This window comes from Gadus macrocephalus, chromosome 22 (assembly GCF_031168955.1).
Source record: "Gadus macrocephalus chromosome 22, ASM3116895v1".
In the NCBI taxonomy this organism is placed as follows: Eukaryota; Metazoa; Chordata; class Actinopteri; order Gadiformes; family Gadidae; genus Gadus; species Gadus macrocephalus.
Window position 1 is genome coordinate 1,655,476 of NC_082403.1, and position 27,572 is coordinate 1,683,047.

Consider the following 27,572-nt stretch of genomic DNA (forward strand, 5'->3'; position numbering starts at 1 on the left):
GTCCAGTGGTGAGGTGGTGGTGGTTTAGAAGAATGTCATGGTGACTGTGTCAAATGCAGCAGATAGGTCCAGGAGGATGAGGAGGGAGGATCACATCAGGAGGTCGTTTGTAACTCTTAAGAGTGCAGTTTCTGTGGTGTGGTTGGGGCGGAAACCGGACAGGAATTTCTCGTAGAGGTTGTTTCGTTTAAGGTGGTTTTGAAGGTGGGTGGCAACTGCTTTCTATAGTACTTTGGATATGAAGGGGAGATTGGAGATGGGCCTGTAGTGTGATAGGACTTCTGGGTCAAGGGTGTGTTTTTTGAGCAGTGGTCTGATTATGGCTTTCTTTAAAGCCTTTGGGCCTCTCCGGCTTATAGCTGCGTGTTTATTATGGGCTGTTTGGATGGGATGAATGATGAGGATTTATCTCGGCTTGGGTATTACTAAAGAAGTTCTAGTATTTGATTTCTAATGTTTAAATCCTTTGAAGCATGGAAATTGGGAGGTAGTGAAGCAGCATTTCTAAGTGACTGCTACCCTTAGGTTTGAGTCAGTGGATGGCAGATTGATTCACCCTAGATTACAACAATTCGTCGTCAACATTTATTTTCATTGGATGAGCTTAGTTCTCAAATCAAATTAAGACCTAATCCAGTGACACTTCTCACCATTGCCGATATTTACAAGCCTAGAAGCCTTGTTTTATTCTAACTCAGTTTAAAAATAAACGACTCGATCAACTAATCCAGCCTATCCTCAACCCTCAAGGTAACTTGATACGGCCGTGCCCTGTGTGTGTGGGTGCAGTCTGAGCCTTCAGCGGCCTTAGTTGTCATAGCAACCCTCTGGTTCTTCCACCTCCACATCAATCTGAAGTAGACTGAACCGCGTGCTGCCCGCTGCCGGGCGGTGGTGCTTTGTGGCGGTGGCGCCTGGCGTCTCCCTTAGGGATAGGGTGAGAAGCTCAGCCATCCGTGAGGAACTTGGATTAGAGCCGCTGCTCCTTTACTTAGAAAGGAGTCAGCTGAGGTGGTTCGGGCATCTGGTAAGGATGCCCACTGGGCGCCTTCCTTGGGAGGTGTTTCAGGCACGTCCAGTGGGGAGGAGACCTTGGGGAAGACCCAGGACTAGGTGGAGAGATTATATCTCAACACTGGCCTGGGAACGCCTCGGGATCCCCCCGTCAGAGCTGGTCAATGTGGCCCGGGAAAGGGAAGTCTGGGGCCCCCTGCTTGAGCTGCTCCCCCCGCGACCCAACCCCGGATAAGCGGACGAAGATGAGATGATGAGATGAGATCTATATCGTTATCTAGTGATATAGATATATATATTTCTGAGAAACACACAGCGATTAAGAACATTACATACATATTTAATATTATACAGTGTTATTTAGTTGAGCAGGTGAACTGCCACTTTATGCCATCCACCCAGGGGCGGGTCGATGGCAGATGTTTTTTTAATAATTATATTATATATATTGTGGACATGAGCAGTAAATACACCACAGACATACGTCAAACCAATGGATTCCCAAGTAGTCCACTCGTAGAACAAGATCCATTTAGGGTTTTTAATCTTTTTATTTTCTCATTTATATTTTAATTGTAAATATGCTTTATTACAAAATAGTCACATGATCAAATTGCAAAGAAACCTACCTGGGAGAAAGCATAACAATCAACAAAGTGAGATTTACCAAGTGAATTAAACTAATGGGCTGTAATGTTGGGAAAAAATCTATCCTTCTGGATATATATATTTTTTTTCATTGAAATGATGGCACCCCCTCTTAATGGGCTTCTGCAGTATATCCAAATTAAGTACGTTCATTCATACCTAAAACAAATCTCACAGCTTTCATTTCATCACAATCAATGTGCTTGCTACAAAACACTGTATACTGAATGAAGCAACAATGGTCGGTACATGATGACGTTCAACAAACGCCTGCAGCAATCCGTCCCCAAATTCTTGTAACATTTGAAAGATCATTTCATTGACACCAATACAACTAAACTAACATGTTTTCTTTGTACACAGCGACATTTGTGAAAGAGAATGCTTGATATAAGCGTGTGTCAACGCGTTGTTTGTTAAAGAACAGAAAAGAATCAGCTGTACACGAGCTGTAACGAGCTACTCTGACATAGAGCTACCGCGGGTTAGTGCTACATCTTCTTACACGACCGTCAAGGACAACAGCACAGTTTATAAAGGCTAATTCATTACAGTTATAAAATATGTGAGCAATCACTCATGCGTGTCGTTTGGTCAGCTGAATCTATCTTTGTACGTTGTGTTTATTTATCTCCAAGGGCCGTATTCACAAAGTATTTTACCCCCTTATGGCATTGCAACATCCTGATTTCTCTTCAAATCCATTCACAGATCGGTATCAAGTATATTTTTCAAGGACATTTTTATAGACTTGTAGCTAAGAAAGAGCCGTTTCCATTGACAATACATTGCCGTGACAATACAATACATTGCCATTGACAATACATCGCCATGCAAAGGTCCATAAACCCAAAACAGCACACAAGGAAAGCTATTGTGTCTTGTCTTACTTGATATTGAAAGGAAAAAGCACACTTTTAGAGTTAGGGTCATTTTGCATCACAGGCTAAAGAAGGGGCCTGGCAACATATGTTTTCACTAGAGCTGTCAAGCGATTAAAATATTTAATCGTGATTAATCACATTAATGTCATAGTTAACTCACGATTAATCGCAAATTATTTTTCTATGCTAAATATCCCTTGATTTTTTTGTCCCATAATTCTTCTCATTTTAATTCTCTTATCAACATGGTGAAGTGCATCGGCTTGCCTTGTGCAAATGATTTTTTATTGATAACAACATTGGCATATACTGATCAAAACAGGACAGGATACAAAAGAAGAGCCTGCTGGCGGCTGGTGGCTGCAATTAAACGACTGCTTTGAACAAATGGCATTTGAACATAGCAGTCAGGCTACTGCTTCTTTGTTTTGAGCCAAAAAAAAATAATTGCGTTAATCGCGCGATAAATTTTTTAACGCCGTTAAAATTGGTTTGCGTTAACGGCGTTAATAACGTGTTTAACTGACAGCTCTAGTTTTCACGCATAGAGATTCCTCCCACGTCTGTCGGGAATCATCGAGGACCTTATGGGAGGGACTGCAAAAGGGTTGGACTAACCTGTGTGCCAACTAGCTAGCCTAACACTTCTCCATAACCCCTTAAAACCATCTGCAGACTCAGCACGTGGTTATAATACTAAAATACTTTGTGAATGTCTCTTTGACCTGAAAACGTCTGTAAAAACTTGTAAAAGTGAATCTAAAATGCGTGTTTCGGCAGCTCAGCCTTGGCATCGAGTCAACTTTAACGGATGTGTATTGTCTGGTCGGCAATCTTTTAAGCAACACATTTCGAAAACTCACATGTCTACTGCGTGTGTATACCCTCCCTCACCTCCCTTCAAGCCTTGAGCTCAGGAGGGGCTTGTTAGCAGGGATGCACGTTACAGCCGCGGATCTCCTTCCGATCCTTACAGCTGGCAACCTTGGCTTTCTTCTTCACCAGCATGAAGCGCTCCTGGATACCCCCGCTGCAGGGCTTGGTACAGCCCGTCCAGCCGGTCCACGGCTGCATCCGGCACCCTGTTGGAATAAACCATTGGTGTTTGAGGGGGGTAGGAGAAAAACCTTAGCGGTCCAAGTATCCCCAGACAGCTGGGTAGTCGAATCCAGGAACCAGGGAGGAAAAATAAGCAGACGTTGAGATTTTGTGCCACAATCTTTGTGTTTTAAATGAAATATAAAGGCTAAACGAATTGAACAAATAGGCCTATAAAGTGCAAAGATAAGTTATATTTAAGTAACAAGTTAAAAGTTTTCTCTGCCTTACATTATTTCAACTGTACCGAACTGCGCACGTTTTCTTTGGACAGGAACTGTGTGTGTGTGTGTGTGTGTGTGTGTGTGTGTGTGTGTGTGTGTGTGTGTGTGTGCGTGCCTGTGTGCGTGTGTGTGTGTGTGTGCCACCATTAACCTGGTTGTTCCTCCACTGCTGCGTCTCTCCCCTGCTTGCCCCTTCGCCTCCTCTTCCCCCCTCCTCCTCCTCCTCCACCTCTCTCCTCTTTCGTCCTCGCTCGGCACTTGCGGACCTTGCACTTCTTCCTCTGCACGGTCTCGGGGCAGGCGCTGCCGCCGGGGCCCGGCTCCAGCTTCACCATGCGGCTGCGGAGGGTGTGGCCCTTACCGCACGACTTGTTGCACTCGGACCACTCGGACCACTCAGACACCATGCAGTCCACAGCTGCCCACCACAGGGAGACGGCGCAAAGAGCATCAGACGTTACAATAATGACCACAATGCATTTCATTTACAAAGCGGTAGGGCTTGGTTACTGGTGGTTAAAGATAGGTAATGGGTTATAGGTGGCTAAGTGTAGGTATTAGGTTACTGGTGGTTAAAGATAGGTAATGGGTTATAGGTGGCTAAGTGTAGGTATTAGGTTATAGGTTGTTAAGTGTCGGTATTAGGTTAGCAGTGGTTTAGTGTAGCTATTGGGGTAAGTGATGGTTAAGTGTATGCATTAGGTTATTGTTAAGTAAAGGTATACGGTGATGTCAGCTGTGTCCGTTTAGACCTTTGGAGACAGATGTTTGTAACGTTACAGAGGAGGGCTGTGTGTCTTACGGCACTCGGGCAGCATGCACTTGTCGATCTGCTCCAGCTCCTCTGAGCAGGACGCCGGCTCCGACTTCAGCATCCGCTGGCGCGTCCGCATCCCCACGCCGCACGACACGCTGCAGACCCCCCAGTCCGACCACGGGGACAGCATGCAGGGCGCCGCGTCTGCGCTCACACACACACACACACACGCACACAGACACACACACACACACACGCACACAGACACACACACACACGCAACATAGACACACACACATGCAGACATACAAACGCAAACACACACACACACACACACACACACACTGACACAGACATACAGACACACACACATGCAGAAATACAAACGCACACACAAACACACACACACGCAATACAGACACACATGCAGACATACAAACGGACACACGCACACACACAGACACAGACATACAAACACACACACACGCAACACATACACACACACATACAAACGCACACATACGCGCACACAGACATACAAACGCACACAGACACACGCACACACACACACAGACAAACACACACATGCAGACAAACAAACACACACACACACACACACAAACAAACTAATATGTTACAGCACTCTAGGAATCTAGGTACCTCCCACAGTGAGAACTACGGTCCATTTCAAATGTCTCCATCAGGGCTAATATAAGCAATAGAAATAGCTTCTGCTAGGATTCCTTCTCACCGCAGTCTGGCATCATGCACTTGTCCACCTCGAGCACCTCCACTTTGCACATGGATCCGTCCAGAGGCGGCATCTTCACCATGCGCTCGCGCCTTCTCATTCCCAGCCCACAGGTGGCGCTGCAGGGGTCCCACTCGCCCCACTCGGTCACAATGCAGCTGCTGGGAGCTGAACCACAAGCACACGCAAACACACAGGCACACATCATAATCAGAACCAACCCCATCTGGCCCAATGGCTTATTATCTGTGCCGCTACTGAGAAATATACACATAATATAATACAACATAAACGTGTCCACTACAGTATTGCATGACTGTAGATACTTTGCATTCACCTTGCAGCATTGCAAGTGTCGGAAAAACTCCCAAAGTGCACCTCAGCTCCATAACACCCCGGCTATTGGGTCTTGATGAATGCGAGCTGCCTACATCTGACCAGCAGATGGCAGCATTTCCTTATTTTCCCTTCCTCTTCGCTCAGGCTCCTCAGAATCAGTATAGGGCAGGGTAATAAAGGAAACATGGACCGCTTTATACAGTTCCTAGATAATTTAATTTGAATGGCTCTATTTAAGATATCGTATGCGTGGCAGAGAAATAAATCTATAAAACCATTGCATTTAATCACAAATTAGTTATTTAAAGCCAATAAAACAAGATTTTGCATAATTACAACAGAGATAGCAGCTGTATCTGTCCTTCGATAGTAAACCTTAACTAACTTAACTAACCCTAACCCTTAACTTGGCAACTACTACATCTGGGAGGCTGTCTGTCCCAACACCAGGCAGACTCACACACACACACACACACACACACACACACACACACACACACACACACACACACTGCAACACCACCAGGGGGACACACACACACACACTGTAATACCACAATGGGGACTCTCACACACACACACACACACACACACACACTGTTTCAACACCAGGGGACTCACACACACACACACACTGTTTCAACACCAGGGGACTCACACACACACACACTAGGGATCGACCGATATATCGGTCGGCCGATATTATCGGCCGATATTCGCGGTTTTTACTTCTATCGGTATCGGCCGATACGCGGCTGATTTTCGCCGATTTTTTTTACATTTATTTTAATTTTTTTACTTGTTCTACCTCACCTGTTTTTAATATTTGTTAAATATTGTTCATCTACTTGTTCTTACTTGTTCTACTTCACCTGTTTTTACTATTTGTTAAATATTGTTTTTTATATTGAAGTTCAATAAATGTTCCTTTAAAAAATAAATAAAATAAAATCGGCTCAAGAAAATCGGTATCGGCGTATCGCCGTATCGGCTAAGGCTGATGAAAAAATATCGGTATCGTATCGGCCCTAAAAAATCGGTATCGGTCGATCCCTAACACACACACACTGTAACACCACCAGGGGGACACAAACACACACTGTTCCACAACCAGGGGGACTCTCTCACACACACACACACACACACACACACACACACACACACACACACACACACACACACACACACACACACACACACACACACACACACACACACACACACACACACACACACAGTTCCACCACCAGGGGGACTCACAGCACTCGGCGTTGACCTGGCACTTCTCCGTCTCCTCGGTGTGCAGCTGGCAGAGGGCGCCGTCCTCCGGGTACTGCTGGACGTAGCGCTCCCGCGACCGCATGCCCATCCCGCAGGAGGTGCTGCAGGCCGACCAGCCGATCCACTCCGACATCATACAGGCGGACGGCTCTGAGCGGCGGGGGGGGGGGCGGCACAGTGAGAGTGTGAGGACGGGTTCCCTGTTTCCCATGCTGATTGTATATTATTATTATTATTATTATTATTATTATTATTAGGGGTCCGAGCAGCGAAGTTTCTGTTATTTCTGTAACGTTTTTTCCCCCCTCAAATTCTGTAAAAGCCATTCTGCAGCCTATACCGTAAGTCGAAAACTCGTGACATTTTCAGGTATGGTTACCAATGACCCCCACTACCCATTGTGGTACTGCACCCAAAGTATTGCGCTATCGAAAAAAAAAATCATGAATTAGGCTTATTTCTCCTCACCAGATTGACCTGGACTCAGAATTCTTTCATAATATTAATCTCTAGAATCAGATCCATATTATATATATATATATATATATATATATATATATATATATACATCATATATATATATATATATGATGCATGATAACAATGGGCTGTTCTGGAACGAGGAGGGCGATCATCATTAATAATTGTTTCTTTATTGATTAAGTTTCAATGATATATTGTCCCTTCATAAAAATAATCAATAAACGAATCTATTATTTACTTCAATGGACCCCAGCCTCCTACCCAGAATGCATCAGCCCTTTAATACCTGCTGCTCCGGGGCGGGGGGGGGAGAGGTAAGCTCATCAAAGGGGATGCAGCGAAGGAGAAAGTGAGATATTATGGTATGGATTCTTTCATTTCCATAACCTCCCCCTCCCCCCCTCCCCCCCCTCCCCCCATCGACTTCGGCAGGACAAATTGAAAGCCCTAGCGGCCCAGCTGACCGGAGGCCAACAGGGCAGCACTAGGTGATTACTTCATTAGTTATGAGGACCAAATGAGGGCTTTAGAGTGACAAAGTGTGGTATCAATCGCTGTAAGGTACAGGACTCAGCCCCCCAGAGCTCCAGCATTACCCTGAGAGTGAACGTAAAGTAAACACGCTCAGGAACATAAAAACCACCAACGCTAACGTCTGCGCCTCCATCCCATGAGCAGCGGCGTCCTGTGTGTGTGTGTGTGTGTGTGTGTGTGTGTGTGTGTGTGTGTGTAGTTGATTGTTTGTTTGTTTGTTTGGTAATTTGTGTGGGTGTCTGTTTCTTTGTGCACGTGCGTGCGCATGTGTATGTATGTGTGTGTTTGGTTGAGGGTTTGTTTGATTGTCAAACTGTGGTGTGTTTGTTTGTGTGTTTGTGTGGTTGATTGTTTGTTTGTTGAGCAATTTGTGTGTGTGCCTGTTTGTGTGCTCATGTGTATGTGTGAGGGTGAAGGTTTGTTTGTCAATCGGTGGTGTGTGTGTGTGTGTGTGTGTGTGTGTGTGTGTGTGTGTGTGTGTGTGTGTGTGTGTGTGTGTGTGTGTGTGTGTGTGTGTGTGTGTGTGTGTGTGTGTGTGTGTGTGTGTGTCTACTCTGCAGTGGAGACTCAGAGTGGCAGTCCTGAACATTGTCAAATCCACGCAATGGAAATAGAGAATGGGGAAGTCTCTGGGCGTTGGGTTAGGGTTAGTCTCTGGCTTAGGGTTAGGGTTAGTCTCTGGGTGTTGACAGAGATTGGACGTAAACACAACGTAGACCTTTGTGGTCATTTTTGGTGGACCGAGCCTCGATCCAAAGTGAAGTCTGTTGACGCAGGATTTGTAATCCGACTTTCCGCTGATACAAATTGGAACAACCGAGGAAAAGTGAGAGGTGGGAGAGGGAGGGAGAGTGGAGACAGAGAGAGATACACAGGCAGAGAGAGAGAGAGAGAGAGGGAGAGTGAGAGGGAGAGAGAGACAGAGAGAAAGAGAGAAAGAGAGAAAGAGAGAGAGACAGAGACAGAGAGAGAGAGAGAGAGAGAGAGAGAGAGAGAGAGAGAGAGAGCGAGAGAGAGAGAGAGAGGGGGAGTTAGAGGGAGAGAGAGAGAGAGAGAGAGAGACAGAGACCTAGAGGGTGGAGACAGTAAGAGAGAATTAGAGCGAGAGGGTTAGAGCAAGAGACAAAGAGAGCGAGAGACAGAGACAGAGAGACAGACAGAGAAAGCGAGAGTTAGAGCGACAGAGAGAGAGAGCAGTCAATTAAAGTCGAAGAAGAGAGGAGCGGGAAGGGAGACACAGACCAGTCCGACAAAGAGGCTGTCAGCAAAGTTAGAGGGAAAAGAAAACCGCTGGCGTGGATAACTGCCAGCCCGACGTGTTCGGATGACGCACCGTCGACTTCATTATTTGTCTACTGATAAAGTGGACACAAAACACACAAAACACACACACACACACACACACACACACACACACACACACACACACACACACACACACACACACACACACACACACACACACACACACACACACACACACCGGAAGGGGGAGCAATGCTGGAAGCTAGTCTTTGTTCACAGGAGAGGGCATGTACTGCCTTGTCAGAGAGACGAGAACTTGGCTGTCATGGGAGGGTTGACCAAAACACTCCTGGTGATACAAGTCTCTCCACCCCCCCCCCCCCCCACCCCCCCCTCCCACCATCTGTCTTCCTGATGTATCAACCATTCATTCATCAGTATGCTTACTTTACCTCATTATCATGTCGTAGCCATAATGTAGTGCCCACTGTTATTCTGATCACGACTCTATGCCTTGATTTAATTCTTCACGTACCTGACCTCGTCAGTGTTCAAAGGATCAGCCGACTCATTAGCTTTATGCTACGTCTCCTGGGGGATGGATCTATGTGTCTGCAACCATCCCATCCCGGCGGCGGGCATCAGAATCAGCTCATTTATGTGAGGAATAATGGAAATCCATAATTAACTTCTAATTATGTTGCCAAGATTATGTTCCAATGTTTGATTCAGGCATCAGAAAATCATGTTCCCGTCAATCCATTGCAATCACGCATCACTCCTAAAGTGTATTCTTGTATTAAAACTGTATTGTATGTCGTCTATTGTGACCTTCAAACCAAATTAGTGAGCGGAGTCTATTTAATGGTTAGCACTTAGATTATGGGGACGGCAAAGCTAGGAAACCACACAAAACAGTGTTGGGGCCGAGGGCTGGGGATAAAGGCCACGTCCCTCCAATCCTACTACAACTCTGTTTAATAGGGGATTTTGAGATGTATATTCATGTACATCATGTACACTGTCCTGGTCCATCCCTCTGCGATCTGTCGTGGTTATTTAACCCTTTTTAAATCCACTTTACCATCCCGTTAAACGAGGCTTCACGCAACACAACACAAATCGCTTGCATGGGTCTACTACTACTTCCATGTGCGTGCGTGTGCTGTGTACTACTACAAACCGCCACTAGATGGCGCCGTTCCTCACCCTCCAGGCTGCAGCCGGGCGCCATGCAGGGCTGGAAGTCCTGCGTGCGGGGACAGGCCACGGTGGGGTCCAGCTGGGCCTTCAGCATCCTCTGCCTCATCCTGCGGCCCTTGTCGCAGGTGGCGCTGCTGCAGGCCGACCAGGGCGACCAGGCCGAGTAGACGCAGGTCTCGGGGGCGTCGTCCTCTGGGGGCGAGAGGGAGGTCAGGGTCGGGGTCGGGTCAGGGTCGGGGTTGGTCAGAGGGGGTGGGCAGGGGGGAACGAGGGGAAGAGAGCAGGAGCAGGTGAGGGGAGGAGGGGGGAGGAGGGGAATAAGGAGAGGGAAGGAGGAGACAAGAGGAAGTGAGGAGGAGAAATCAGAAGGGGAAGAGAGAAGGAGGAGAGAAGAGAGAAGGAGGAGACTAGAGGAAGTGAGAAGGAGAAATCAGAAGGGGAAGAGGGGAGGAGGAGAGAGGAGAGAAGGAGGAGGATAAGCCTTTAGAGACAAGGAGGGAAGAGGGGACAGAAGGAAGCTGAGATGCGAGAAGGATGAAAGAGGAGAGGAGAGAGAAGAGAGCGCAGATGAAGGACAGCGAGGCCATGGTTTTCTGTGCTGGATGGCCACCGGCCTCAGGGCGCTACCCGGTCCACTGCCCAGGTTCTGTCTGGCCGGGCCGCCTTTCAAACACTCTCTCAGGGCCAGCTGGGTCCATCCCTCAAAACATGACTTTGTTGTATCAAACATAATATCCCTTTCAAAATCACCCAGTCGCGATATCAATAAGACTCCTGGAGATTTTGATATCGAACCCAGTCCATGGAAGACGCCTCACAAACATCTGCTCAGGCATAAGCATATATATGAGAGAGAGAGAGAGAGAGAGAGAGAGAGAGAGAGAGAGAGAGAGAGAGAGAGAGAGAGAGAGAGAGAGAGAGAGAGAGAGAGAGAGAGAGAGAGAGAGAGAGAGAGAGACCAACAGCAAGAGAGAGAAGCCAGATGAGAAAGTGGTGACACAGGAGATGAGGAAACAAAGAGCTATCTTTGCAATTCAGTTTTTTTTCCCAGACCAAGATAATACTTCCCAGATCCCCAGATCAGCGTTGTTAGGTCCTAGCAAGCAAGAATAAGGGTGCACTCACACTAGGCTATCTGGCCGTGGCCGTTGGCCGTCGCAACTGTAGCCTGGCCACGGTAGGCTCTTGTACATACGTCATCACGTCGTAAGTAACACGTCATCACCAAGCGTCCGCTGCATGGACCATAATAAAGTCTGCCGCCAGTCAGAGTTTTAACAACAATGGACAACAACACAGAGGACACAGTTCACACTTTGCTGAGTCTGTTGCTTATTTGGAGCCGTTCTCAGATAGAGCCCACTCTCACTGCTGATTTTTTTGAGTACGCAAACAAGCTTAAACATCGCTTGACGCCATGTTTACCGTTTAATGAGAAAGAAGGCTCATCGACTTTATTATGTCCGTGGTCGTCGCATGGACTGTACGTCATCCAGCTCAGGTTGCGTAGCCGTGCGTGTGCGCGTGTCGGCTCATTAGCATCTGTACCGTGGCGGCCCGGACCGTAGCAGCACACCTCTCCCAAGTGGCCAAGTTGGCCTGGCCTGGCCAGACTGGCCACACTCACACTGGCAGATTTGAGCACGGTCAGGTGTGAAAACGGCCACGGCCAGATGGCCTAGTGTGAGGGCACCCTAAGTAGCTAAATGAGTCAGCATACGATTCAGAATGGACTCAAGCATTTGGGCTCCCCTCTCTCCCCGTGTGTATCCGTCCCGTTACCGACGACGACCGCTGGGTAACTGGCAGGACACGGTGGTGCACATAGTTGTGTTGGGTGTCAACAGTGATCTGCCCAGTGCCCCAGAGATTAAGACGAATTACCAGAGAGGGTGGAAAGTTTTGCGAACACTGACAAAACGTTGATGAACGGCTACACCATGCCCACAATCATACGTACACACACACACACACACACACACACACATCAGTCCAGCACGAATGTTTCACAATTAGTAGGTGCGATCAAACTGTCATACATCTTGTTTCTCTCTGTGTGTGTGTGTGTGTGTGTGTGTGTGTGTGTGTGTGTGTGTGTGTGTGTGTGTGTGTGTGTGTGTGTGTGTGTGTGTGTGTGTGTGTGTGTGTGTGTGTGTGTGTGTGTGTGTGTGTGTGTGTCACACCTTTCTCCTGCTCCTGCTGTCCAATGTCGGCTACGATGTCATCCACCAAGTCTGGCACGGTATTACACTGCTCTCCCTGGGAACACACACACACAGACACACACACGTACACAAACACACACACAAGCTCAAATTGTTTACATGGATGCACATCATATGATGACAATCCTTCAAGCAAAGTGGAGAACCTTTATCCATTAACCACCAAAGCTATGGAATACCTTTGTACATCAAGCAGGCAAGCTCACTGGATATCTTTAAAAAATATCTAAACACATACCTCTACATGAGAGCGTTTAGCAACGGAGGACGGGTTGGGTAATTCTTCCTTTTTTCTTAATTTTTCCTTTTAATTTTTCCTTAAGTATTTTGTTAAATGCTTTTAAAATGCAAATCACTTTGAGCAGCATTCTGTGTATGAAAGGTGCTACAGAAATAACGTTTTGTTATTAATATTATAAAGTGAATATAAACAAATTATTAATTTAAAGCAATAATTTATCGAAATATTCACTGGCGCACACACACACACACACACACACACACCTTCCTAGCGATCCGTTCCACCACCACCCTGGCTAGCGACGGCATTGCTCCCCCCAGGGGGTCGTAGAAGGGGCTCTGGGGGTGGTCCAGTCGGCTCAGGGGCCGGATCCTGTCCTGGGGGACCGTGGGCTTGTTGGGAGACTGATACAAACAAACAAACAGACGGACAGGTTGGCACGGCTTAGCATGATGATATAAGCCGAGGTCCTGTAACGATCGGTCGTGATGCCTCTCTCTCTCTCTCTCTCTCTCTCTCTCTCTCTCTCTCTCTCTCTCTCTCTCTCTCTCTCTCTCTCTCTCTCTCTCTCTCTCTCTCTCTCTCTCTCTCTCTCTCTCTCTCTCTCTCTCTCTCTCTCTCTCTCTCTCTCTCTCTCTCTCTCTCTCTCTCTCTCTCGAGCGTCGTCGTCGTCGTCTTTAAGAACATTTCCACTCCTCATCTGATCAGGAATGCAAATAGCAACAAGTGGTAATCAACACTCCCGCTGAAGTTGAAAGGTTGAACGGGAAAAAGAAAGCGGTAAATAGAGTGGAGTGCACGTGAGCATGTACTAATTGGGCGGATGATTTTGGTCGTATTTATTTTCGGGAATCAGTGTTTGCAATCATGAGGACTCAATGGCGGACGCCCTGGCTCATCGATGTTATTGCAATCAGTGTGTGTGTGCGTGGGTGTGTGTGGGTGTGTGTGGGGGATGTGTACTCATTTTTGTGTTGAACTTGGACAACTGCAGTGTTTTCCTCCATCATTAAGTGGAAAGGGCTCTCTTCAGAGAGGGCAGTGTGCCGCATGGAGGGGGGGGGCTCATTAGAAGTGCAGAGACCAAGCAGTGGGTAGGCATTATGTATAGCGCTAAACACAGCCCTCCGACACAATTAAGAGAGAAGCCCCACGGAGCTCAGCCCCGCCGCCTCGAAGGAACGCTCACAGGAGTCAAGCTGCATCCGATATATCGGCTAGGAGAAGACTTCTCGTGCATGTTATTGTGGCACTTTCCTTCGCTTGCTGCGAAGACCCACATTTAAAACGCACCGGTAGGACGCAATTACTGAGAGACACACACACACACACACCATGTAGTAGCCTTGAACGTGCCTGCTGAGAATAAGGAAATCAGGAAATGCGAACCGTGCCAACCGCACAAAGAGACATACAGAGGTGAATCCATTTGGCCATTATATTGCACAACCGTTTTTCTGGTACCTGTTCTTATGATAAAGTATCTGTCTTTAGTTGTATAATAAATACAATAATCCATACAGTTACTGCTGTAAAGGCTAGAAGATGAGGGGGTTGGACCCACTTTGTTTATTTTTAAGGCTAGAAATACAACTTTTTAGCTTTCAGATATACATATATATATATATTTATATGACATACATATTATTGTTCTCAAGTCTATCGTCTATGATATAATTATACCATAAACCCATTGGTTCAGATGACCCCCGATGCGGTCATCAGTTAGAAGAGTGACTGGGTTTACGTGACAGATGCTATGTGACACAGATTATAGACTTTCTATCCATCAACCGTCTGGCATAAGGTCAGCTGTCAGATTGATAAGACAATGTATCATTGATCATTTATCTAACACTGCTTTGTTAAGACGTCCACAGAATGGGAAGGCTCGTCTCCTTTAGACTGCAACTGGATAAAAAAAAAAAAAACATCCACTAAAGACTACAAAGTCTGAAAAGTATCCGACATTACCCATTCTCTTTGTACTTTAACCAATCAGCCGATTGACTTTCCCTGTTCAACATTCTCAGCCGGTGTTTCGGATGACTTCCTTCGTTGTGGCTGAACGCGACCGTAAACCAGAGTGTACAACCGTCACTCATTACAGAAGTAGGCCAACCACACTGGTTTGTCGTGCCGGAACAATAAAGTATTCTCTTTGTAGAGACCGCATCCCCCTTTCCCCCCTGGTGGGACTACCGCACCCCACAAATCAATAGGAAATCAATAAATCAATAATGTGGCTTCAGATAGGTTACCCCTCTAAATAATACACCTCTAGACAACACAAAATAGGGTATGAATTATGCAATAATAATAATATAATGAAAACGATTTCATAATGTTTCTCTGTGCAAATCTTTTTTCCGCATAGATTTAAACTCGAACTTAATGATCAGTCAGAAATTCCCCCAAAAAGAAGAAAAAGGAACAGAAACATGATGGCTTTTACAAAGCTTACCAGTAGAATTGTATACTTATTCAACCTCTGAGCGGTGTATTGTTTGTACTCCTATGTGCGTACTATAGATTGAATGCAGGAATTGAATCCACTATTGTTGGTGGTATGCGGTGGGTACGTAATAAGTTACTTTGCTGCGCACGGTGTGAGAATAGACCATTCTTGAATACACACTTAAAGGCATATTGTACGATTTTCAGTGATATGCACTTTTTAATATGTTGTTGAAATTGTTTTTTACATCCTGACAGCAATAAATAACTTATGGGCAATGAAAAAGAAGCGGAAAAAAAAACGAATTCTGTATCTGCTATAAACCTGTTAAAATGCTTACCAATCGGAGACATTGTACCCGAATCTAAAGAACCAATCACAAGCCTGCGCGTTCTCTCCCCTCTGTGTACGAGCCTGAGCCGGCCTGAGCGCGTTCACGGAGGGCAAAGAAAGCGTTGTTGTCATAGTAGTTCATGACAGTGGACTAGACCACAACGTTAACACGATGGAAGAAAAAAAACAGAAGTTACCACTGCCACCGTTACTTGCCCCGGTTCATCCTTTTAAAAAGGCAAGAAAAAGAAAGACAGAAAATGAAAAGGCAGCAACAAAAAAAAAGTTGGAGAATGCTCGAGGAAAAACGAGAATAAATATTGGATTCGCTTTTCAGCGATGGCGACAGCTGAGGGAGTTGAATGGCCTGAAAAGTGACGCAATGGTTGCCGTTGAAGTAAGCCGTAAGCAGCATTAGCGCTCGTGCACGGCTCTGTGTCGAGGGGTTGGGGCAGGGAGTCCTGAAGGGTGGGGGAGGAGTTAAACGGAACTCCGAAGAGAAGCCAATTTCAAATCATGCTAGCTCTCTCACATCGTACAGTATAGCTTTAATAGCACACGAGCGCATTAATTAAAGCAGCACCAAGGTAATGTGCTGCTAGACAGCGGGTCATAAACTGAACCAAAGCAAGCTTTGTTTATGTTGTTTTTTTTGGGATTGTAAGAACATTTACTGCGCTCTCTCTCATGAAGCTCTACTCTAATCATTTATTCATGAGGCGCTGATTCCGTTAAAATATGTAATAAATTGCTCGCTCAGGAGGCACCAGAAAAGCACAAATAAAGAATGAAAACTTGCTGTTACGAGGTGACAATTAGAATTGAGTTTCAATAGGGATGGGGCTTCCTCTCTGCACCGGAAAGTCCCACACACAGGGCGACTGGACTCTGAAGCGCTTCTCTAATGGAGGCATTGCAAACGGCACGTAGCTCATGACATGCTGTTTATACAACTTATTAGGCCAGACTGGGAGAGTGGTCGACGGCTGGAGACTTTCACATGTGGTTCAGTCCACGCAGCTCACTCCAGTGCACTTAGCACATGTTCCGGCACAAGGGAACCATTGGGAAACAAAGCATCTCGCCATTTATTTGTTATCCTCTGTATTCATATACCTGGGGTACATTTTACTCTGAGAATCAATAAAGAAGATTCAAGGACCATTAAGGGCTTCAGGGCTGCAGACAAAATTATGTATTTTGCTTCGTACCAGAAATAACAAGATACTAAGCATGTTATGTATTGCACGCTGTGTGCAAACTGCAGCAACTCGGCATCCTCTTAGCACAGTTTCACTGAAAGCCTACCGCTAACCCATGAAGGGTTATACATCAATATAGAACGAATTGTCGATACTACTGTTGATGCAACTACCACCCATAATATGACCAACCATAATAACTAGTGCTGTCAGTTAAACGCGTTATTAACGGCGTTAACGCAAACCAATTTTAACACGTTCATTTTTTTCAAAACAAAGAAGCAGTAGCCTGACTGCTACGTTCAAGGCAGCATGTTTGTATGTTCATCGTTTAATTCCACTATAGGCTTTTTTTTTGTATCGTCCTGTTTTGATCAGTATATTTGCCAATATTGTTATCAATAAAAAAAAAATTGCGAAAGGCAAGCCGATGCACTTCTTCAATAATAATTAACAATAACACATAATAATATAGACTCATATCACATCAAACCTGAGACAACAACAGGATCAAACGAACACATAAAGAGATGCATAAAGAGAAAGGGGGGGCATGCAGGCGTCCCAGAATGTGCACATTTTCTAAATCTACAAACCCTCATTCCACACAAACGTTGACTCATCCCACACAGAGCCCAGAGCCCCCCCCCCCCCCCCCCCCCAGAGTCAACACCACACACCTCGTAGGTGACCCCGCTGTCGGTGCCGGCGTCCCAGGGCAGCAGCTCCGCCTCCATCCTCTGGACCCAGCCGCACTCCGGGGTGCAGAGGTCCTCCTTGGTCAGCCCCACGTTCCAGTCGGGGCTCGGGCCCAGCATGGTGAGGAACGACATCAGGTGGCGCACGCGGTCCACCGAGAACTCAGCTGAAGGGGGCGCCCGCCTGGAGGGGGGGTACCAGAGTTCAGTACCGGGGACATAAACCCATAGGAGTACCTGTTTGCTATACACGGGCAGAACAGAGGTGGGCGGGGTGTTTCTGCGTTACTGTTGTCAGATTTAATTTTTTGTCGGACTGTTGAACTCCCCGTCCGATGCCCAGATGCTCTTTATCGGCCACATTTAACCAGCGTTGATTGCACAGGGTTTCAACAAGAACGCTATTGGCTTCATTATAGCGGTAAATTGTCTGGGAGCAATATGCTCGCCGTTTGTAATTGAGCAATATTTCTCCGTATCAGTGAAACAAATTTAACGAGGGCTTTGTGCCAGTGCGAAATGTTTGATGTGTGTAGGTAAGACCAAGAATGTAATGTGTTTGTGAGTTTGTGGTGCTTATTCTCTGTCTGAAAATTAACGGGTACCAAGAATACACAACTTGAAGTCGAGGAAAGGCTTCAACAAATACGTATACGTGTGCACACGTATAACTTATAATCAGAAATAATAGTTCTGAAATAGCATGAAACACCTTTTGAAGGGGTTATGTGAACAGGTGTGTGTGTGTGTGTGTGTGTGTGTGTGTGTGTGTGTGTGTGGTGTGTGTGTGTGTGTGTGTGTGTGTGTGTGTGTGTGTTTAGGTGTGTGGGTGTGGCCGTGCATATTAACCCGATATATAGTGCGGTTAATAACCCTCCTGTGTCAACACTGTCAACCCTGCATTGGTTATAAGCTCTTTGTGCAAGGTGTACACAAATAAACGCAACTCTGCTGTAACCGCATGAAGCTGATCCTAGACTGAGCTCTTAATTCAGTAAACACATGGCTTTAATCAAACACCAATTTATTAGAGCATCACTTCCAAACTCTTTCGCATCGACATTGAACGGAAATACTTACAGATTGAGAGGCTGCCATGCAGGCCATTGAGCCTTGGTTTTAATCACAGTCAGTACTTCATCTGCCTGCAGAGAGAGCGAGAGAGAGTAAGAAGGGGACGGAGAGAACAAAAGAGAGGTTAACACAGAGTGGGGGCAATACGCGGAGAGACGCAGGACAACATTCTGACCATAAAAAGGTCAAAATGGGCTAAATGGACAAGGGCTGAAAGCCCCTGCTTCAGGGGAGCCTTGGAGGTTTTGAAAAGGATGAGAGAGACAAGACAGGACATGCTGTGTATACCTCAAGCCCACACGACAGCTGGAGGTAATCTATGACTGTAAACATCCTACTGCACAGACCGCACTCAGGGCCAGCCAAACCCAAGCAATCAGGGCTTCACTGTAGGATCGCCACTTAAACAAACATACCACTATCTTTCTTTCTTTTTTTAAAGCATGCCTGCACACACGCACGCACGTACGCACGTGTGCACGCACACACACACACACACACACACACACACACACACACTGGACCTCCCCACACCTCAAGGGCTCTTCTCTCTCGGCACACTGTGTGGGGAACCGAGGCAGACAGGAACACACAACACTGCCAAACAGAGACAGTCACAAGGACACCCACATCCCGTGAAGTATAGACAGACACACAGAGATACAAAGACACACATCGTGTGTGAAGCAGACAGACAGGCACGCATGGCCACCCTCAAACCACCTGATGGAAAAGACAAGATGTCAAAGGACCCGCACACACTGCCAAAGGAACAACAATAACAACACCCCCCCCCCAAAGTAAAATAAAGCACATACCTGGATAGAATGATAAAATGTAAACACCTATGTACTGAGATCAAGAAAAACGTGGGAAGAAGGAAATGTGGCATAGTCTGGTGGAGACTCATTTGATATAAACTATTTCTGGGTCAGGTAAAGTATTATTTTCCATTAACCATTAACCACTGGGTATCTAGATGCTGAACCACTGGGTATGTAGATGCTGAACCACTGGGTATCTAGATGATGAACCACTGGGTATCTAGATGATGAACCACTGGGTATCTAGATGATGAACCACTGGGTATCTAGATGATGAAGAACCACTGGGTATCTAGATGCTGAACCACTGGGTATGTAGATGCTGAACCACTGGGTATGTAGATGCTGAACCACTGGGTATCTAGATGCTGAACCACTGGGTATGTAGATGCTGAACCACTGGGTATCTAGATGATGAACCACTGGGTATCTAGATGATGAAGAACCACTGGGTATCTAGATGATGAACCACTGGGTATCTAGATGATGAACCACTGGGTATCTAGAAGCTGAACCACTGGGTATGTAGATGCTGAACCACTGGGTATGTAGATGCTGAACCACTGGGTATCTAGATGCTGAACCACTGGGTATGTAGATGATGAACCACTGGGTATCTAGATGATGAACCACTGGGTATCTAGATGATGAACCACTGGGTATCTAGATGATGAACCACTGGGTATCTAGATGATGAAGAACCACTGGGTATCTAGATGATGAACCACTGGGTATCTAGATGATGAACCACTGGGTATCTAGATGATGAACCACTGGGTATCTAGATGATGAAGAACCACTGGGTATCTAGATGATGAACCACTGGGTATCTAGATGATGAACCACTGGGTATCTAGAGGCTGAACCACTGGGTATCCAGGTTCATGGTGGGAGTGACTCAGATCATAAAAAGGAAATATGAAAAGAAAAAAACGACAAATAAAAACGTTCTTAATAAAGAGTGTATTCTTATACTATATATATACACATACATACTAGGGCCCGACCGATTTATCGGCCTGCCGATTTAATCGGCCGATTATAGCCTTTTTGAAAATAATCGGCATCGGCCAAAAAGACGCAGATTACAACCGTTTTTTTTTTTTTTTATATATTATTATTATTTTTTTTTAATGTTATTGCGATTAGTATCCTGCAGATTGCGCTCCTACTCGCCTTGCTAACTAACAACTTTAGCTGGAGTAAAAAAGAGGAGATTGAATTTTACCATACAACATGAAAGCACGCTCGCTCAGGCAGCTGCGCGCTCACCTCACCAATGTACACAAGACGCGTTGTTTGAGCATGTTGTGCCTGTTTTTCTTTAGGTCCCAGGCCATGTTAATTTGTTATACTGTAGACTCTAACGGTGAGACCATACTGCTCAGCACGCACGTGTTAGTCACTGCTCACGAGCGCAGCACATTGGGAGTTAGTTATTTATTTTACATTACACTCATTTTTGACTGTAAATGTATTCTAAAACACTCAAAGGTTCTGCATTCAATTCACATATTCGTCAAAAGTGTTTAAAGTATATTTAAGGTATCAAAAACTACGTCTTATATGTTTTCTTTTCTTTTTTTTCTTTTTTTTTTAATCGGTCGATTAAATCGTAATCGTAATTTTTCTCTGAAAATAATCGGCATCGGCACTCAAAAATCAATATCGGTCGGGCCCTAATACATACACATATATAAATATGAGTTGGGCTGTTCAAGTTTGTAATACCTCAGAGAGGAAGACACTACATAAGGGAGGGAAAGCAGTGACGCAAATAGATGGGGGGGGGGAAGAGAGAGAGAGAGAGAGAGAGAGAGAGAGAGAGAGAGAGAGAGAGAGAGAGAGAGAGAGAGAGAGAGAGAGAGAGAGAGAGAGAGAGAGAGAGAGAGAGAGAGAGAGAGAGAGAGAGAGAGAGAGAGAGAGAGAGAGAGAGAGAGAGAGAGAGAGAGAGAGAGATCGATCTGCTTTTGTCCAGGTCAGAGGTCATGCAGTCTTAACAAAAGACTGACCATTCGGCCCCTACCGATTTGCAGGAGAGAGAGGGAGAGAGAGCTCATAATAAATATTTTATTTATTATGAGCTCTCTAAAGAACCTCTCTAAAGAACCTCACACAGAATTATCCTTTTTCTTTTTGTATATTTTTCTACATTGAGGGAGGCTATATTGGAGTTGTAGTATTGGAGTAGAGCAGTATTGTTTATGCAGAGCCAATTCAAATAAATAAAATCATGGTGGATATTCTGTGGGGGTTATGTTGATAAAAAATATATAATAAAGTCCACACTCCCTTACTGCAAATCACATGAGGAGCATGAGAAACGATGGAATGCTGGGAAACTATGCTGCAACTCAGACCGATAGGAATCAGTGCCCGGGGTGACCTGAACACCTGCACGGCCAGACACTGTAGACCCAAGCTCAGCATGGGGCGTGGGGAAACAAGCTAGTAGCAGATGTCGAGCCACCCTTGGATACTCAAAAGAGATGCGGATGCACTCAAAAACGCAAGGCAACATCTGAGTTGAGAGTGATAGTTGGGGCTACGTAAGTAAAACCTGACCATTTTGTGACAGCCAAACGGTTTAGACCTGAGCATCTCCCTAGTAGTTGATATTTTAAAGTCGTCTGTTTGTTTCTGATATTTCGCTATAACCACTATCAGGGTCTGGTGGATGTTGGTCCCCAAACTGAATCCAAAATGCAATGTTCAATAATAACGCCCAGAGGGAAGTTCTTGAAGTTGAATAGCTGTGTTGTAGACCGTGGATAAATGAAAGATGTACTGTTGAATAAACAGGGGTTCTCTGGCTGCACGCCAGCAGGTAGTGCAGCCTCTGCTCCTTTATAGTCCACCCTAACCCTAACCCAAACCCTAACCCAAACCCTAACCCTAACCCTAACCCAAACCCTAACCCAAACCCTAACCCTAACCCAAACCCTAACCCAAACCCTAACCCTAACCTAAACCCAACCCGGGCCTCAGACGCTCCCTGAAGACTCCTCTGCTACCTGCGGAGGGGGCGGGAACCAACTAGCCTGGCTAACGCTAGGCCTCCTCTCTAATCTACATTGAGATGAGGTCTGGGAACCACACATTCATTTTCTCATATTTGAGGCGTGGTTTACAATTGCCCGGAGCCGTTTATTGGCCGCTACGAATGTCTATCATATGAGTCTGTACGTAGCTCATCGCCAATCAAAGCCTGTTGGTAGCAGGACAAAGACATCCTTCTTGGTATTGAAAGAGTTTAGCGCCGAAAGTTGCCCCTTTTTCTAAATAAACATGCGTTCTAAACTACTTACACTATCTAAGGCTGCAACGAAAGATAACGCGTCTGCTGCCATTTTGGATGCGTAAACGACAAGTTTCGGTGTGTCGCATAGACGTCGTCATCGTCTTGCCGTCCCTCCCCGTTCTGTGATTGGTTCCCTATCTCAGGCAAAAATCGGATCCATGGCTCCCTTGCAGCGCGAAATGAAATCGTGCGCAAGGCAGCATGGGTATACCCTGGCAAGGAACCAACCACAACTCCAGATCAATTGATAAGCATAGAAGTAAATGCATAGATAGGTCATTAAATAGGATTCTGGCTTCTATATCCCCAAGCATAATATGTGGGTCTCAAATGCTCAAGTCTCTATTCAGAGTTTGACGAGGCTCATGTGGAAAGAAAATGTATGAAATGTTTTTACCATATTGGCTTTCCCAGAACCTGAGTGATTTTTGTAATTAGCATGGGGCAGCCATTAGAGCCACATCTTAGTCCCTGCATCAATATTTAGCCTTGATGGCCACTACACGCGCGAACACACACACAAACACACCTCAGCTAGTCATTTATCAAGCAGCTGCAACATGGGTTTGTAGCCAAGAGACAGCCTGTATCATCTGTCCAATTATATTGTAATTTACTCGTCCCTCAGGCTTTAGGCTGTAATTGTACCAAATAACAACCTGCGCTCTGCGATAATCAGAAGAACATATTTGGAACAAACACGAGCGATGTCTCCATCCTGAGGCGACTAAGTATTTGTGAGAGCAATATGGGATATTAAATTTCCTAACCTAATTTGACTATCCGTCCAGTGGTTTAATTTAATCATGTGTGGTTTGACACAAAATCTTGTTATCAAAAATAACAACAAAAAAGTTTACATTTTAACTTGTATCGGCTTTTGTTCAGTGCCTATATAATGTCATGGGATTTCTTGTTTTTACAATCTGATTACCAACGTTGAACATCTATGAACGTAACTATTGGTCGATTTAGCCAAGTCAATACTTATAATTACATTTTCTTTCAGAAATAACTGTGTTTTTCTGAGTGTTATATTGTTTAGTATTGTTCCGTGCCGGGGAAAACTACAGAAAGAGAGGATTTAAAGTTTTACACATTTCTGTCCATCTGTCTGTGCGCTCGACAGGCATCCATGCACGGCACGTGCATGTTTCAATGCAATACAGGATGCCAGTGAGTTCATTAATCACACTTGGTTCCACATATGACACGTTCCATGGAGGAAACCATGTCCCCACGGCGTGTACATCACCAAGTCCCCCCGTGAACAACATACACTTTGTTTGAATTACCAGTCACGCTCCATAAGTCCCCAGATGAGGGATCACTAACGGCTGCGTACACGTTGGGTCTATGGAGATATAGGTCTGCCAGGCACGTTGCTAACGGAGCAGAAGGAAAGCACTCTGGTACCTGTGCAAGTGCAAGCTTGCAGAACCGAGCAACGCACACAGGCATATTGGTAACGATGAGCAATAAGGGGACATTAACTATCTATTTATTTATTTATCAATGTATAAACATTAGTTTATGCAGTAATAACAATTATTTGAACTCATTAGCATAGTTGTTAAGTTAGCGGTTGTATTAAATTATGTAAATTATAACCTTAGTGAACATGAACATATTTTTTCTTTATTTAACATGTAAAGTTTAATGACTGGTTCGTTAATGTACCCTTATTGTCAAGTTCTACCTGCGTGTTAGGGTTAGGGTTAGGAATGGACACAACGACAAAGGAAATACACGACACAGGGGAGTAGATCAGAGGATGAAAAACAGAAACACATCACCAATAGTCACCTGGACACCCACAACACCAGCAGCATTCGCAGTGGTACGTTCCCACCTTCCTTGCGCTTCTGTGAAATTAACCACCCCTGATGATAATAATAATTGTTCAAATCCCATCTTTCTGAATCCTAAAGCTAGTCTGCACTATTTCTGTCATACTTCAATGTTGATGGTACTTTTTTTAGTGTCGTTGGCCTCACTTAAGAAAAGTATCTGTCCAAATGACTAAATGCATATGCATAGAGAAAAGGCAGTGTGATTTACAGTATGATTAATTCATAAATGATCAAATAAATAATGAACCCACGTAATTCATATCTGGAAGTGCATTATTGGCGAATACAAACCAGGCCAGGAGTATTTAACTGTAGGAAAGGGCCTGTTTGAGTCTCAAATCAACACCGTGTAGACATAGTGCAGAAACACAGTATTCGGAAGCCCCTTCTGAAACCCCAACCGAGTTTTCTGAGGTAGAATATCTCCTTAACAAACACGGCGTAACCCTTCTCCCTTTCAGACCCGGTTTACCGGCCAGCCTCTGTGTCATCTCCCCCCAGGAGCTCTGCTATAACACGATATGACTGCTGGATCCCAGATTAAAGAACACATCTGTGTCGTCTTCCCCCAGGAGCTCTGCTATAACATGATATGACTGCTGGATCCCAGATTAAAGAACACCTCTTTGTCGTCTTCCCCCAGGAGCTCTGCTATAACGCAGTAAGACTGCTGGATCCCAGATTAAAGAACACCTCTTTGTCGTCTTCCCCCAGGAGCTCTGCTATAACGCAGTAGGACTGCTGGATCCCAGATTAAAGAACCCCATGAGGTGGAAATTGACTTTTCACCTTGTGAGTTCACTTGCATTCTTGATATTATTCAAATATTCAACAAAGCATGAACACAGCAATCTGTTTACTATCCATTTTCCCTCAAAATCTAATAAACACTGTTGCCTCTTCTGTGAAAATACATCTCATTTTCATTCTTCATATTATTCGAATACACAACAAAGTATGACCACAAGGATTTGTTTCCTCTGTAAAAAAAGAAGAAGAGACTTGTCCTAGGTTATGTTTGGCGCATTACCATTTCATTGTATATCAATTCTTAAATATATACATTATGTTTTTGTTCTTCCCACCTAGGAGAATATATTGCCCTCGGACGCCACAGCATCAGAGGATGGGGGGGGAAGAGAGAGAGAGAGAGAGAGAGAGAGAGAGAGAGAGAGAGAGAGAGAGAGACTAACACTATAGAGAGACTGAGATACTAAACTAACACTATAGAGACACTGAGATACTAAACTAACACTATAGAGACACTGAGATACTAAACTAACACTATAGAGAGACTGAGATACTAAACTAACACTATAGAGACACTGAGATACTAAACTAACACTATAGAGACACTGAGATACTAAACTAACACTATAGAGAGACTGAGATACTAAACTAACACTATAGAGACACTGGGCCCTATCTTGCACCCAGCGCAATTTACTTTCTACACCGACGCATGTATCGTAGCTAGTTTGCACCCGACGCAAAGCTGATTTTAGCGGATAGCGGGGTTGGTGTTGCTATTTTGCCCTACCATGGCAGGTCGGAACTGCAACATAAACGTACACACCAGTAGGCTGTACACAGCACAAACAGGCAAACGATTTGCCTAATTGAAATATTATGATGATGATGTAGATGTGTAAACAATTTTTTTCCATAAGGGCTGCATGAATGGACACTGTAGTTGGTTATGCCATGCATTAAAATAATAATAATAACAATAAACTTGAGCAAAGTAGACTATATCTGTGCCTTCCAAAACAAAATCTTGTTTTAGGGTAAATGATAACGTTGGTTAAATTATTTGGGAAAGAACAGCTGATACAGCGGTAATAAGTTGTACTTTTAAATAAATGCATCTGCAAACACTATAGAGCAAACACATATTTTCTTGACACAGACATCGTGTACAAGCCCATAACTTTTAGGAAGTATTTGATATCGAAAAAACATTATTTTACCGCGAGTTAGTGTTTAAAAGCATGAATAAATGCAGGTGTGTGTGTGTGTGTATAAAATAATGAATGAATGCGGGCGCGCGTCTGTGCACCCATCTGTTTAAACACACGCAAACTAAACACGTAACGCATAATACAGTCCATGGCAATGTATATTAACGGGGGGACAAATGCATTTTATGAACACAAGTCGATGACGATAATGTATACAATACTGGTAAGAAACTATGATTGTTAAGTTATCGCCGCATATCATTAAATAGACCCACAGGACCGCATATCATATGTATGTTAAGTTATCTTTTCAAAAATTTACATGAAGACTCAGTATTTCTGAAGTTGGAGAAGAAACACTATTCTATGTGTGAGTTAAGCCATATTATTTGGCCATAAACAGCCATTTGAAGTTTTAAATCTACGGGGTCATGCATCTCATCAGAGACTGCAGACGTGCTGTCAAAATATCAACTGGTCAGGTTCAAATGCGCTCATAGCTCTTAAAGAGGATGGGAGATGGCACTCTCATTGGTTAATTGCATGTTACGCCCAAAACACACCTACGGGCATTCAGACCAACCCATTTTAGATTTGCGTCGGCCGCAAGAGTCATTTATCTGCTATAATAGCCTGGTATAATAGCAACAGCACCAGAGAGCAACCCTCAAAGCTACTTCCGTTTCGCGCTTCTCCCTTAGGTTTCAGACGGTTAAAATAAGGCCCACTGAGATACTAAACTAACACTATAGAGTCACTGAGATACTAAACTAACACTATAGAGTCACTGAGATAGTAAACTAACACTATAGAGACACTGAGACACTAAACTAACACTATAGAGACGCTGAGATACTAAACACTATGGAGACACTGAGACACTAAACTAACACTATGGAGACACTGAGACACTAAACTAACACTATAGAGACACTGAGATA

At 44.8% G+C, this 27,572-nt stretch overlaps 1 protein-coding gene across 1 annotated transcript; it reads right to left on the reverse strand.

Moving 5' to 3' along the window:
• Positions 1 to 1,541: 1,541 nt before the first annotated feature.
• On the reverse strand, positions 1,542 to 18,871 carry LOC132451357 (spondin-1-like; the record flags this gene model as incomplete). The annotated part of the gene is made up of 11 exons (XM_060043738.1): positions 1,542 to 2,353; positions 3,089 to 3,628; positions 4,020 to 4,286; positions 4,671 to 4,829; positions 5,377 to 5,544; positions 6,976 to 7,146; positions 10,468 to 10,653; positions 12,645 to 12,720; positions 13,191 to 13,331; positions 17,601 to 17,802; positions 18,699 to 18,871. Coding segments are annotated over 10 exons (1,698 nt in total), but the record flags the coding sequence as incomplete, so codon positions are not given.
• Positions 18,872 to 27,572: the final 8,701 nt, after the last annotated feature.